Source organism: Diceros bicornis, chromosome 25 (genome assembly GCF_020826845.1).
Source record: "Diceros bicornis minor isolate mBicDic1 chromosome 25, mDicBic1.mat.cur, whole genome shotgun sequence".
Lineage (NCBI taxonomy): Eukaryota > Metazoa > Chordata > Mammalia > Perissodactyla > Rhinocerotidae > Diceros > Diceros bicornis.
The window spans coordinates 7,723,989-7,739,488 of record NC_080764.1 but is presented as its reverse complement, the minus strand read 5'-3'; the positions used below and the strand labels follow the sequence as shown (position 1 = coordinate 7,739,488).

The 15,500-nt window shown below is 46.2% G+C and overlaps 1 protein-coding gene across 6 annotated transcripts in view; it reads right to left on the bottom strand.

Moving 5' to 3' along the window:
• TCF20 (transcription factor 20) overlaps positions 1–15,500 on the bottom strand; it is a 105,490-nt gene that overhangs the window by 41,456 nt on the left and 48,534 nt on the right. For 5 of the 6 annotated variants that reach the window (XM_058568217.1, XM_058568218.1, XM_058568221.1 and 2 more), the window contains exon 2: positions 9,656–15,388. In XM_058568217.1, the coding sequence (XP_058424200.1) occupies positions 9,656–15,388 (5,733 nt within the window). Of the gene's footprint in view, positions 1–8,959; positions 9,068–9,655; positions 15,389–15,500 lie in introns of those variants that run through there. The other variant, XM_058568222.1, reaches the window with a different exon arrangement.

The following is a 15,500-nucleotide window of genomic DNA, read 5'->3' as shown; positions in this document are numbered from 1 at the left end:
CTTTATGTAAATAATATTAATAACTTTATAAAAGCTGTTTCATCTTTTCAGGACTCAGGAGTAAGACTGTGAATCTCAACGCCAGGCACAATGCCCAGGTGCCTCCTCCAGACCAGTGGCCAGGCTGTCATGCCTTCTCTTCTCTTGCCCCTTCCCAGGCTTCCTGTTGCTTCCTGTGAGTGGAGCTCTCAGGCCCTCAGAAAGTAAGTGTCCATCCACAGTGACAATCCCAGCCTCAGAGCCCACTGGACAGTTAAGTGCATGCACTTAGTCTAGTCTCAATCCATCACACAAAGACCTTAAGCTACACTCTGGAACTCTGAGAAAATGGGGTGCTACTGGGCACAACACGGTTTTTTCCAGGCCCATAAAAGTAATGTTTCATATCAGCTCTTTCTCACTGTACTTAAATGCAATTTGGTATTCTGCTGTGTTTAGTTGTCAATAATGTCAATATCTTGAAAAAAATTATTAGAAAACCAAAAAGAGCAAATTATCCCTACTGCCCTCGCCCCACCTCCCAATTGTATTTTAGGCAATAATTATAATGATAGCTTAATTTCTTTGATATCTTTTCAAGGTTCTCTATGTGGGATTTTTTTCCCCCCCCAAAGCCCCAGTAGATAGTTGTATGTCATAGTTGCACATCCTTCTAGTTGCTGTATGTGGGACGCGGCCTCAGCATGGCCGGAGAAGCGGTGTGTCGGTGCGCACCCAGGATCCGAACCTGGGCCGCCAGCAGTGGAGCGCGCGCACTTAACCGCTAAGCCACGGGGCCGGCCCTATGTGGGATTTTTTTGAAACACATCACAGATCTCATGATTTGCTATTTTACCCCCACTTTTTTGCAACTTGGATTTAAAAGTTTACCAGTTTTACATTTATTTAAAAAGCTAAATAAAAATCAACCAGTCCTTATTAAACAATACTGTACCTAGAGTGTTGACTGATCTGAACACGTATATTAGGCTGAGCTACTTTCATACCTAGTTTCTTCTTCTGTCTGATACGCATTAGCCACAACACGAAACGTCTCCCTTCTCTTCCTCAATCCCCTCTCCTCTGTTATGGTGTCTTACCCACTGCCACCCCACCACCGACCCGCTTGCTGAGCTGGAAACCTCAACTTCCTCACTTTCCTTTACCTGCCACATCTGACCAGTTTCTCAATTCTACCAACTTTAAGTTCCAAAATGCTTCTAGTCCACTCCCTCTGACTCCCTTTACTATCACTTATTCAGCCCTTATCATCTCTTGTACAAATTAATGGCACAGCCTCTCAACCGGTCAGCTTGCTTCTCACCTCTCCCGATATCTTTCTTGAGTTTCCTTTATAAAACACAAACCTGATCATGTGGCTTTACATGATTAGAAATCGCTGGTGGTTTCGCATTGCCCATGAATTAAAGGCTCAATCCTGAGACTGCACCAGAGCCCTCTACAGACCACAGACACTACATATATTAACTGTTTTGTGGGGAGGTGGAGTGTGGGTGTCCTGAATCATTCCGTGAATTGAATTCTTAACTATTTTGGATCTTCCTTATAACGCTGATCTGTCAAAAATGTTTATTTAGGGCCAGCCCCGTGGCTTAGCGGTTAAGTGCGAGCGCTCCGATGCTGGCGGCCCGGGTTCGGATCCCAGGCTCGCACCGACGCACCACTTCTCCAGCCATGCTGAGGCTGCGTCCCACATACAGCAACTAGAAGGATGTGCAACTATGACATACATCTATCTACTGGGGCTTTGGGGGAAAAATAAATAAATAAATAAAAATTTTTTAAAAAATGTTTATTTAAAAGACAACAATTACCGGATAGACTCTCTACTTGGGCCTTAGGTAATCACTATCAAAAAACTTACTGGGGCCAGCCCCGTGGCATAGCAGTTAAGTGCGTGAACTCTGCTGCTGGCAGCCTGGGTTCAGATCCTGGGCGTGCACCGATGCATCGCTTGTCAGGCCATGATGTGGCGGCATCCCACATAAAGTGGAGGAAGATGGGCATGGAAGTTAGCCCAGGGCCAGTCCTCCTCGGCAAAAAGAGGAGGACTGCCATGGATGTTAGCTCAGGGCTGATCTTCCTCACAAAAAAAACAAAGAAAAAAAAAAAAACTTACCAACTCACAAGAATATTAATGCTTTTATACTTAATGTGCAAGGCAGGTTTTATTCTCTTCCTTTTGTCTCCGCTCCTTTGAAGAATCTAGTTCCTGAGAGTGTCCATGTGGGTTAATGCTATTTTCTAGACATAAGTAATATTGCACCTTAAATACCACACACCCTGCTCCTCCCAAACTTGAGTTTCCCACAAGAGTAAAAACGAGGAGAAAATGTTCCATATGCAAAGCAACTTTGCTATCCAAGAGGCTAAGTTTGGACACTCCTGGGAGGAACCGTTAACTGTGCTAGGATGGAATGATACACAAACTGCAGCGTACTGAGTGAGCCCAATTAAAGGAACCCATCTTCACCAAAACAACACAAGGACACCATTCTGGGGCAGCCCACAGTACTTGCCAAACATTTCTCTACGTACTTTCCAAAGAGTAACTCATTTAATGCTCCTAACAACCTTCTCTACAGTAGGTGCCATCAGTTTCCATATTTTATAGATGAGGAAGGTGAAGTACAGAAGTTAACCTTGACCTGAGCAAGTGACCAGCTAGGAAATGGCAAGTGCTAGAATTCACGAAGCAGTGTGACTCCAGGGCTCTCACCCAGTGCCACCGCCCCCCGAGGCCCCCCCACCCACACACACAGCTGCTGAACAGAATGGCAAAGGCAGAAAGGTGAGGAGGATCTTTGAGGGCAACTATTAAGCTGACCGGATTTTCCCTCACCCAACTTCTTTCCAATAAATGGGAAGACGGGAAGAAATTGGTCTGCAGTTGCCAGCCTTCAGAGTCCTGCAAAATTGGCCTCAGAATGGGGCCAGGGGGAGGAAGCTCCATTTTTCTAACAGTATTGGATAAACGAAGCTGTACTTCCTAAAAAACTGAAGCCCTCGGTAAGGCGCTGCTTTCTGCACGAACCACACAGACCTTCCTGACAAAGTCCCGCAGCCTTGTGGCCACCGTGCTTGTCTTCTGTTCACACGCCCATTGTGGGACATGGGCCCAGGGCTCACTCCTGGGAAGGAGTGAAGGTCCCTCCCAGCACTCTAACTTCCGATTTTTATTGGTTCCTAGCAAGGACTCAGATATTTGTTGAACTGAAACAAATACCAACTTTTACGTGCTATTTGATCATGTTAACTCTTCTAACACATTTGCAATAAGTAGTTTAACATCTCAGGGATGAATTACTGGGCCTAATATACAGTGACTTGTCAATATTCTTGTTTATGGCCTTTAGCATTTTCAAAGAATAGTCTACCCCTTATAAGCTTTATTATAAAATCAGGTGTAATCTTTCTATCATCCCTCCACCCCTAACAGAAATAAAGAAATAGATCATAGGAAAATTAAAAGTCTTTCAATTTGTCACAATTTATTCCATAAGGTAAGACAAGCAATAAAATTCGAAACTGCCAATTTCACATGAGATTCCTTAGAATTTAGAAAAACTAAATCTGAAAGAAAATTAACCCTTTCTCTGGAGGCTTAGTTTCAAGGTAATCATGTAGCAATATAAACAGAGATCACACAGATAAGTGTTAAGAAAAACAGGCAATAAGATAATCACACAACTTTCTGCTACATGCTACAAGTCATGGGAATAGAGAGATGAACAGGCCTTGGTGCCTTAATGTGTAATGCAGACAGGCTGTGACAGAAGCATGAGCTGTGATAACAAAGACCAAGTGACTGCCAGAGAGGGTGCTGGTGAGGAAGGGAATGTAAGCAAGTCGGGAGAGGGGAACAAAGACAGAGAATGTGCGGGGCCAGCCTAGTGGTTAAGTTTGGCTCGTTCTGCTTCAGGGGCCCGGATCTGGTTCCCCGGCACCGACCTACACCACTCATCAGTGGCCATGCTGTGGTGGCAACCCACATACAAAATAGAGGAAGACAGGCAACAGATGTCAGCTCAAGGCGAATCTTCCTCAGCAAAGGAAAAAAAAAAAGAGAGAGAAATGTAGGAATGTGAGAAACGGACGGGGGAGGAGAAAGGGTACAGGGGAAGGACAATCACCGTGGAGTGTATTATGGGGAGAACAAGGATACTGGAGTCATGGGCCAAGACCTGGAGTTTAAGGAAGGTTCAGCACGACCTGGGCTGGTGGCAGCATCCTTGCTAGGCTAACTTAAAGAGCACATAGATGGGAATTCAGGGAGCATAAAGGATAATGCCTTGATTTTACAGATAAGCAGAGAGGCTAACCAACCTATTTTTGACGTTTTAACATGCAGTTACATTTTCATAATGTAATCAGTATATTGATACTTTACACCTGTCGAATCACATTTTTTGTCACAATTTAAAGTAAATTAAGGAGGATGTTAGCCTGTTAGATGGGGGAAAGTAAATTATCCATTATTTAAACCTGTATTAAAAATAAACTTTAAATATAATCTTGAATATACTGATCTAAAAAAAGTTAACCTAAAACCAGTTCTTTAACATATATAGTGCTGAAAAAAAATTAAAAATTCCCCATGGAGGTTGTAAGGAATGGATTTGGAAAGGGTGCTGTCAGCCTAACTGGTGGCGGAGGGGAGGGGAACATGCACAGGCTGGCTCTCCCATGTGTGGGGCAAAGCTGGGACTGCAGTCTTGAGGGACAGGCCAGAGATCCACGGCCGCCAGATCCCTGTCTGCAGCCACAACCCTGAAAGCCTTTGCGTTCCCAAATGTATCAAACACGACTCTTACAGACAAGTTACATGTATGCCTGTTTAGAGGCAATTACCACTGTCACACCATCCATGTCACTCAGAGGTCACATATATGTGGATTCACATATATGTAAATAAGCAGAGGTCAAAATCAGACAAAATCCAGGGGCCGGCCCGGTGGCGCAAGCGGTTAAGTGCGCGCGCTCCGCTGCGGCGGCCCGGGGTTCGCTGGTTCGGATCCCGGGCGCACACCGACGCACTGCTTGGTAAGCCATGCTGTGGCGGCGTCCCATATAAAGTGGAGGAAGATAGGCACCGATGTTAGCCCAGGGCCGTCTTCCTCAGCAAAAAAAGAGGAGGATTGGCGGATGTTAGCTCAGGGCTGATCTCCTCACAAAAAAAAAAAAAAAAAAAAAAAAAAAAAAAAAAAATCAGACAAAATCCAGAGGACTGCGCAGAAATGAATGGATTCACAAGTTTCACCCTCAGAAAAAGAAGAAAAGCAAAGGCTGTCTGTTAGCACAGGAATGTTCTAGTTTTCAGCAATTTTCAGAGTAGTGTGATACTACAGGGAGAGGAGCTACTGTCTCTTGAGGACTTCATATTATTTTGTTATAATATAATGCTTGTCAAAACACCTGATAAATACATAGGCCAAAATGGATGTCTAATGAAATATATGTGGCCTTATCTCAATATGACAGGATTGAGAGCATGCCTATGAAACAGACCAAAATTGAATGCATCTGCTGAAACCTAAGATAAAACTTGACTCAAAGTGACCTTGATGAATTGAAACATCATCTATCAAATTCAAGAAGGCAAAGTCAGTGTAATTTTAATTTGTTCTCAAGTATATTAAGAAAAGGAGAATAAAAGCTAGGCAAATAAAACAGGAGAGGATCTTGTAGTCAGTAGAACATCAGCTCAAAGAACCAAGAAGCATAACTTTTTGAATCATTTTTAAAAATCAGCACCTCACTGGGCTTTACTACCTTAGCATGTGTCACTAAAGCCAAGTCAACCTTTATTCTGAGGATAACGGAATGGTATCTTCCTCCCTTTTCTATCTCACTGGGTGGCATGTGAGAATAAAACAGATGTGCAAGTATCTAGAAAAATTAAATTCAACATACAAAGCTAATTCTCTTCTAAAAGAGGGATGTAAAATAAATAGAATGGGATCAAAGGAAGAGAAAGTTAATATTTCTAAAGGGCACTGGTACAGTGAGTGAGTACATGCAGCTTAAAGCTGCATGAGATTTATTTAACATTGGTCATAAAACTAATATAATGTTATTATGTCAATTATATCTCAATTTAAAAAAAAAAAGATTGGGAGGCCAGCTCAGTGGCATAGTGGTTAAGTTTGTGCGCTCTGCTTCAGCAGCCCAGGGTTCACAGGTTCGGATCTCAGGCGTGGACCTGTGCACCACTTATCAAGCCATGCTGTGAAGGCGTCCCACCTAAAGTAGGGAAGATGGGCACAGATGTTAGCCCAGAGACAATCTTCCTCAGAGAAAAAGAGGAGGATTAGCAACAGATGTCCGCTCAGGGCTAATCTTCCTCAAAAAAAAAAAAAAAAAAAAGATTGGTCAACTCTTTGTGTTCTGAAACCTGCTATTAAAGGAGATGGTGAAATCTGCAGCCCTGATGAAGCAGTCACAGAATCCAAAAATCTAAGTTTAGAGCCTCTACTATATAGGCCTCTACTATATAGAAGTGTAGGGAGAAAAATACCTGTTCTTATAACATTTTACCTTTAAATGAAGCATGCCAACTTCTTATCTCTTAGAAAATATGACTAATTTGAAGCAGTTTTAAAACAGTTGAGGCTGTAATTAATGTTTTAAAAACCAAAAACTACTTTCGACCTTCTCTACAAAAGAGCTTAGTGTGATTTTAACCATCTAGTCAATGAAAGCCATGGGGAACGGGTTAAAGAGAGACCGATTTATCATACCCACTGTGTTTGTTCCAATTATAACATTCCAGATTTTCCTTTTTTTTTTTTTGAGGAAGATTGGCCCTGTGCTAACATCTGTTGGCAATCTTCCTCTTTTTTTTCCTTCTTTTTTCTCCCCAAGGCCCCAGTACACAGTTGTATATCATAATTGCAGAGTTGTAGCTCTTCTATGTGGGATGCCACCTCAGCATGGCTTGATGAGCAGTGACTAGGTCTGTGCCCAGGATCCGAACCGGCAAACCCCGGGCCACTGAAGCAGAACACGCGAAGTTAACCGTTACACCACCAGGCCAGCCCTTAACAGTCCAGATTTTATTTTGGGATCAAAGCTGACAAGTAGTAACCTAAGTTGTCACTTTCTGAAGACACAGATTCCTGATCAGGAATTTTAAAAGGCAGGCCCATTGCTCACCAACCTTTCTGGGATGGAGGGAACTGTGACTCAGAGCAGTCACATCATTACCACCTTCTACTTTCCATAAACCAGACTTGGACTGAGACTCAGGATCCAGGGATTTGCTGGACAGCATTTAGCCTGCTCATTACTGGTTACCCATTATTGCTATAGAATGTTCAAAAGTTTACACATTAAAATTACTGAGAGATGTTATTAATATTCTATGCTGAAATAAAGAAAACACTGGCAGATGGACAGGGACACACACCAAAAAGTAACAAATAAACAAAATAAACCAAACCACTGAATAGTGTAACTTTCAGAGGAAAGCTGGCAAGAAGGCCAATCAACTGGGGCAAGATGATGATTAACAGACTACTGAACGGTCAGAATTGACTATCTAAAGAATTTTGTACTTTAGGGTCTTAAATGTTATGTCCCTTTAGGACTTTTGCATTTTAAAATGTCACTGTGTTTAAGAAATAAATCTATATCAAACTTGGGGTTTGGGAGTGACATCGATAATAGAGAGCGGGAAGGAGGGAGGAAAAAAGACCGTGTGTAGGTGGGGGGGGCGGGGGTCTTAGAGGGAAAGGCAAGCTCCTTAGGTGACTGAATTAGAATGTTCTAATTTAAAGTATATGTAAATTTCACATTAATTACATTTTGACTATACTTTATAAGTACTCCCTTTTTACCAGACACTTATATATTCTGGGGATAATGCAATGATAAAATATAGTGGGGGAAGGAGAGGTATAAAGTGTCCAAGAATACCATGATTCTGGCTGATAAAATCCTTATTGACTATGATTGAAAGTCATTTGTATATTTGTCAAGTATGATAAGATTTAAATATAAACTAATAAAAAAACCTCTCATCTGATTAAATGTTGCAGACTGAACTATACATTTACACGTTTCCTTCCCACAAAAATAAAGGGATAAATTTATCAGACAAATTCATGAGGATATGAAGAACGGGAGAGGAAACAACACACAAGAGAAATCCAAGTTCTAGAAGCTGCAAATAGAATAGACAAAGAGTAAGTGATTCAGCAGACTGAAAGGAAGGAGAGAGGAACGAGCATAGTGGAGGAGCCATGAGAGAGCCAGCCACCTGGTGGCACAGAACCTGGGAAGACACAGGTGTCTCTGAGCCGGGGATGCAAGATGGGGCCAAAAACTAGAGCATTAACTCAAAGTACGTAAGCTGAGTTAGGTCCCTAACTCATTCCATTTTAACAGGTAACTGTCCCCCCAGAGGGATATTCACAGAAGAAAAACCTCTTGAAAATATCAGAAACGAAGATAAATAAATAAAAGGTCAGATGATAAAGTTGAAGAAAGCATGGAGAAATTAGAACAGAAAGGCAGAGAGAGAGAACAGAATAGGAGAGAAAAGACGAAGCCAGAGGATCAATCCAGGAGGTACAACACCTAATTAACAAGAATTCCAGAAAGAGAACAAAGAAAACAGGGAGGGAAATCATCAAAGGAGAAACATGACAAACTTCCTGAACTGAAAGACAAGCGTTCACAGAGGGCGGGATCTCAGAGTAGCCAGCACAAGGAATGAAAACACCTGGCACGAGGCCTCATCATTTTGAGATTTCAGAAACCTAGAGAAAACGAGGAGGTCCTCCAACCTCCAGAGAAGAAAGACAGAACACAGACTAAGGACTACAAATCAGAACAGCTCCAGGCCCCTCAATTGCAACACTGGAAGCCAGGGGACAAGGGACTTCAAGCCAGTGAGAGAAAATTATTTCAAATCTAGAATTCTATACCAAACCAACCTTCAATTAAACATGAGGATGGGATAAAGACACGTTCAGAAATACAAGATCTCAGTGTATTTACCTCCCATGCGCCCTTTCTCAGGAACCACTAAAAGATGATGCACTCCATTAAATGAGGGTCCCGGCTAGGAAAGGCAGAGACGTGGGAGTTAGGAAACAGCACTCAATAGAGGGAAGAAGTAAATGATAATGATGATGAATGCCCCAGGATAACAGTCATGAAACAGGCCTAAAGAATAAATATTCTGATTGGAAAGTTTGGATTAGAAAGATGTGGTCCAAGAAAATAAAAACATGAATTAATAATTCTAGAGAAATGAAAAGTTTTAGAAGGAAATATAACCATAGTATAGTTCATAAGTATTACACAGTCAGATGTTTAAAAATGAGAAAAAAGGATCAATAAATGAGACAAATAGCAGTAAAAACTTATTGCTTAGAAACAGAGGAAAGTGGCAGAGGATCAGGTTGGAGGAGTGGGAAGCAGGGGTGTCTGTTTTAATAAGCTGCACGGCATTAGATAAAAATAAAAGTTAAACAAATCTTCCAAATTACTTCATTTTCTGTCCATCCTTTGGCCCTAAAGGCTTTAATCTGGAGGAATTACCAAGTGATATGTAAGAATAAAAAGAAAGCTGAAACAAGTAAAGGTGAAAGAAAAGGAAACAAAAAGAAATAACAAAAAGGGCTGGAGAGGGATTTCTGGTACTCACCATCTCTCTGGCTATTTCCAGCGCTTCCTGCAGGCCATAGAGCCTGCCGCAGACCAGGTAGATTCCATTGGCCCAGAGAATACAACCCTCGTGGACCCAAAATTCATTGCTGTCAAGAGGTAGTTCAGGAATTTGTAACTCCAGCTCGGGGCCGCCTTCTGAAGTGGTGGGCACGGAGGGCTTGGAGTCCAAAACTGTCTTTTCGCTGCCCTCGGTGGTCGCTTTTTTACAAGGGAGCCCCCTGGACAGGGACCGGGGGCCTCCGCCACAGTCCTCCGAGCGGTGGCGTCGCTTGAACCTGGGGTGGGAGGCCAGGCTCCTCTGCTCCTTCTGTTGCTGCTGCTCTTCCTCCTCCTCAGTGTCCGTCTTGGAGCCATTAGAAGTGCTTTTGTGCCGTACCTTAACTTTGCTCTGCACTTCCGTGGCCCTCCTAGGGGGCGGATTCTTCGGGAGAGTGGCTGCATAATCTTGGGGATAAAAGGGTCCAAAGAGGTCGCCCATGTTCCGGTAACTGGCCCACTTGCCACACAGACAACAAACCAGGTGCCCCATAACAGAAGACTCTGTCACCACAGGTCCCTGCAGCATAAAGGACGAAGCAGGGAGTGCCTTGCTTTCAGTGCTGCTGGGCGGAGGGGTCAGAGACCTCTGGCCCTTCCGACCTCTCACTAATTTGGTCTGTTCTTCCTCTTCTGCATTGATGATTGTACAAACGGCTCCAAGTTCACACTTGTTTACTACATGGATATAAGGGAAAAAAGACTTGTTCTTGGCATCAGTTTTATCCAGTGGCTGGGTGGCATACTTTAGTTTGATCTCAGGTTCTTGGGGTTCTACGATGGGAACTGCTTGTTTGGTTTTTCTCTTCCTTGGCTGTGCCCCAGGCTTTCTTCTCTCCCTCCTTTGCCTCTGCTTTTTTGGCTTGGGCTCTCCATCTGCAGAACCTTCTGGTATCTGAGGGGGCTGAGGGGGTGGAGGCGGTGGCTGCTGTTGTTTCTTTTGCTTATTCACACTACCAATGGGTCTCCCCTTCTTCTTTCCTGATGGGAAATATCCCTTCGGGGGGAAACCTTCTTGTTTGGGGGAAATCGTCACTGTATCGTTCTCCTTCTCTTCAGCCTTGGGGTTTGCCTTTGCCTCAGGGGCCACGATGCCTGCTGGAGGTACATTCTTTGAGTCAGGAAAGATTAAAGGTGTTGCCCCACCCAGGGAGCCATCTGGTCTCCCTTGGTTACTCCCAGGCTTCTGTGAGGCTGCCGATGTCATAACACCAGAGGATTCCTTTCCACCAGTGACTGCATCTGGGTGTGTCTCAGTCTTCACTTTGTTGTCCCCACTGCCACGCCACTCCTCTGAAGACCTTGCAAGAGGCTTCTCTACATTCAGCTCCTGGTTTGTTGGACAGACTAGATCAGATACCACCTCACCTTTTCTCTTCTCCATCTCAGCATCCTGAACAGCACCGCCCCCACCTTCAGGAGGGCCACTCTTCAAAGACAGTATGTCATCGAGAGTGACTGTGTCTCCGCCAGCCTCTGCACTGTTTGAGGATGCACTCCTCCTAATATTTGGGGACGTGATCTTCTGAACTATAGCTTCCAATTTCAAACCCCGCCCTTTCCGTGGGGGCAATATTTTGGTCTTAGCAGGACTTGTGAGGGTAACAGCAGGGCAGGTCCTACTGTCTGGACCCGGAAGGTCCCTGGAGGACTCTCTCTTAGGGATAGACTTGATATCCTGACTGTGAGAAAGATGGGCGTAGGAATTGAACGCTTTATCAGCACCTTCTTTTGATGGGTGAAGGAGGCGCCCTTTATCTTCAGTGTTACTGTTCTTCACATCTTGTGACTGTCTCTTACTGGGAATGGGAGAGATAAAAGAACGGACACGCCTTCTCATGATTAAGGGGTTTTGAGAAGAATGATCCTCTTGACCTGGAAGCCTTAGCATAACATTACTAGGTTTGGATGACTGTGTAGACTCAGCTAGTCCATGTCCATCGGTCTCAAGCGGTGGTCCGTACCTTTTTTGATTGGACATTCCTGGAGGAACACTGCTTTTGGCTGGAGAAGTCTGCCGAGAAAGATCCCAACAAGATTCTTGCTGTAACTTCTGGGAGCCATGCTTCAATTCAACGCCTTTGTTAGACAGACCATCGCTGGACATGAGGCAGCGCCCACCCTCCTGACCGCTGGGGTCATGGTAAGTCCCCATTGGTGGGCCATACATCATACCATCTTTGTCATTTTTCAGAGGGCTCCGTACTCTGTCAAGAAACTGTTGCTGCCTTGGGCTCTTCCTCGGTCCCTCCTGCCTGTGCTGTGCTGCAGCGATTACTCCCTGAGCAGAGCTGCTGCTCCAGTCTTTATATTCCTCTTGTTGCTGTTGGTACATCTGCCTCTTATAGTGGAGCTGAGAATTCAAACCTGCACTGGGGTCCCCATAAGCATGAGCCCGGGTGTTTGTGTGATAAGCAGAGGCCAGGCTCTCTGAGTTGGGAGAAAAGGGAGCGTGTAAAGAACTCCTGTTGGCCCTCTCTGAAAAGGTCATGTGTGGGTTCATGTGATGAGGGTCTCCGCCTGGGCCTCTGCTCCTCCCAGGAGACATCTTCAGTTTTTCTGAAAAGTCATGATACTGAGAAGGGGACCGACCCCTCATGCCCTCCCGACCACCAACTCTGCCGGGGACCCGCCGCATTGGCGTGGGTCTGCTGTCTTGTGGGCCATAGTCTGAGATGGAATCATGGGCTGCCGCTCCAGGGCTGGCGTTGCCTCGGTAAGACTCATGCTTGATGCTAGCAGGATGGCAGTGGTCTCCAGATTTCTTGCTGTTGAAACTAGCTTGGGATTTGGATTGTTCAAAGTCTTCCTCTTTTATCTGCCCACTCTGGGATTTCAGCTTTGTTTCCATGGACACCAGCCCACCTGGAAGAATGACCGACTGACTTAAAGTTGGATTGAGACGTTCATTCCTCCCAAGTCTGGTGTCAGCGCCCATGTGTCCCAGTGAGTGAGTCCCCGGGTCCCTGACAATCTGTCTTAGTGGAGAAATATCACAGATCACTGATCTTCTTTCAGAGAGGGAACCCCCGGGCTCATGGGCTGATGACTGCGGCTCTATTTCAAACTTTCTGGGAATTGGATAGTCAGCCAAATTGATCTGTTTCATTTCAGGAGCCGTGCTGCTTGATTTCCTTTCCCACGGGCCCCAATGGGGGTTCTCTAATAGGGACCCAATGCTTTTGTTCAAAAGGCCCCTGCTAGCTAATTCATTGGTCTGACTGACTAAGACATTAGGTCTCGTGGCTCCTTCTAGGCCCCCCGCCATGCCCTGATGCTCCTGAGCACTCCTAGAATATCTCCTGTCAGGGTGGTGGTGGTAACCCTGGAGCACTTCCTGCAGGAGGCTGGGGAACTTCTCATTTCTACCCTTTCGCTCCCCATGGCCAGTGAAATCCCCTTTATCTTGTCCCGTAGGATACTGAGGAAAGCCACTGACATTTCTTGGCACGGCTGACCCGAAACTATCTTTGTAACTATAGCGCAGGCTTCCAGGAGATTTGCTAGGCTCAGTTCTGCCTATAAAACCAGGGCCTGCCACAGAGTGCCCGCTCTGGCCATTGCCCTCTCCATTGTGGTTGGAGTTGTCTCCATTCTTGTTTCCTTTGCTCCCTACTCCCGGAGGCTCTGGCTGGGGAACTGACGTGTGACTGGTTTCCTTTGCCCCGCCAGTGCTGGGTGGCCTCTGAGTGGCTGCAGGATCATCCTCCTGGGAGCCTTTATCTTGTCCACCAGGCTTTTCTACTCGACTTGTCATGGCTTCCCGGGAGACGATCACCCCAACTGTCTTCTCGTTGACTTTTGGGTTGCCCTCGGAAGACAACGGCGTGTCCTTAGCACCTGGCGAGGCAGCTTCTTCTCTGGTTGCAGGACTGGCACTGAGTCTGGGGGCTTCGTTCTGAGCGCCTTGTGCTGGTGAGGAGCCAGCTTTCTCTGAGGCTCCACCCTTGTAGGTAGTGTCAGAGCTGGTGCTCTGGCCACTTAGCTGCCTCACTCTCTCGCCTTGATCCTCAGAACTGCTGGAGCAGCCTCCATCCAGTGACTCTGCCATGGGGGACTTCAGCTGTTCTTCAGGCTGCGAGGAGCCTTCGGAGTTTGTGCAGCTGTCTGCTTTCTTAGAGGATGAGGAGGGTCTCTTGGAGGTCTTCTTCTGAGGTGTCAGGGCATCAGAAAGTAGCATGTGCTGGACAGTATTAGGAAGATTGGCCACTTGAGTACTCAGGGCGCTCAGACTACTCAACCCAGGATCCGTCAGTCGCTTTTCTGGCACTCCTTCTAGTCCAAACCCTTTGAAGCCTGCAGCATGAGAATTAGGACTGGGCATCATTGACGGGGTTGGGCTGAGCTGCGGCATTAACTGTAAAATTCTGTTTCTGGAACCCAGGGGCACACTGCCTTGCCCACACTGGAGATTCTCCCCACTCTGCATAAGAGGAGATGGGGTAGAACTACAGCTTGGAGACTGAACCACAGAGGCAGCTGGGGAAGGGTTGGAAATGGGGCTGAAGTTCTGGTGAAACTGCATGGGAGACCTCACAGGAACCTCGGGCTGGCTGTACTGCCCCACCTGGCTCTGCAGGGACAGCTTGGTGGCAGCGTTGGTGTACTGCATCACATGCTGAGGGGGGTGCTGCTGCTGCTGCTGCTGCTGCTGCTGCTGCTGCTGTTGCTGTTGTTGCTGCTGCTGCTGTTGCTGCTGCTGCCCCTGCTGGGTCCCTTGTGGAATCTTCGCTTGTTCAAAATTTTTCATAGATTGAGGCTGATAGCTGTAATTTGATTGTGTTCCATAAGCCTGTGCATTAGAACCCACATTATGTCCTTCATACTGGGATCCAGCATTCACACTGTAACTGCCGTCATAGCTCTGCCCAGATTGGCTGAAACGTTGTGGTGAAGGGAAGGAGGAGGAGGAAGAGGAGGCGGCAGAAGACTGGTAGTGTTGGCCAAACTGACCCACTCTTAACTGGTAACCAGTAGCCGAGGACGGCAGGGTTGAGGACCGCTGCATTGGCTGCAGATGGGAAGAGCTAGACGCTGGCTGGCCAGTGGCTTGTGGCAGAGGCTGATGGGACTGGTAAAGCTGCTGTCTCAACTGCTGTACTTGCTGCTGCTGCTGTTGGCTGGAGGCCTGCTGTTGGTACTGAGCACTCCCTGGAGAGAAAGGCCCTGTGTAATCCTGCTGATAATGAGACACACTACCAAGGGCAGAGTGCTGTGCTTGAAACTGGCCCACATGACCCTCACTCCCATACTGATTGCCAAAGCTGCTCCCCTGGGGGGGTCCATAGCTCTGCACAGGCCCAGAAGGCCTTCGCTGAGGAGGCTGCGGGGTTCCTGTCGCCACGGGGTCTTTGTTGCCTGCCATGTAGTAGAAGTCTCCAGCTTCTTTCCTAAAACCCTGGTAGCCCTGATGGCCAGAGGTTTCGCTAGCCATTGCTGCTGCAGCAGCTGCTGTTCCTCGTCGTCCAGCACCACTGCTGCCACCACTGCCGCCACTACCACCACCTGCACCCCCAAAATTCTGGAACATCTGGGCCTGGCGAGGGCTGAACTCTTCTAACCGGGATGAGCTGTGTACCTCCTGTGGGTAGCTCTGCTGGTTTCCGTGGTAACTGCTTTGCTCCCGAAAGGACTGCATACTGTTCAGCAGCACAGCAGCAGGCCAACAGCCCTCCTGGAAATGGAAGAAAAGAAAGAAGAATATTAGACATGCATCTCCTCAGTACAAATAAAATTAAGTCTAGTTGATGGAGGGGAAATGATAATACAGATGCCCAGATGAAGTT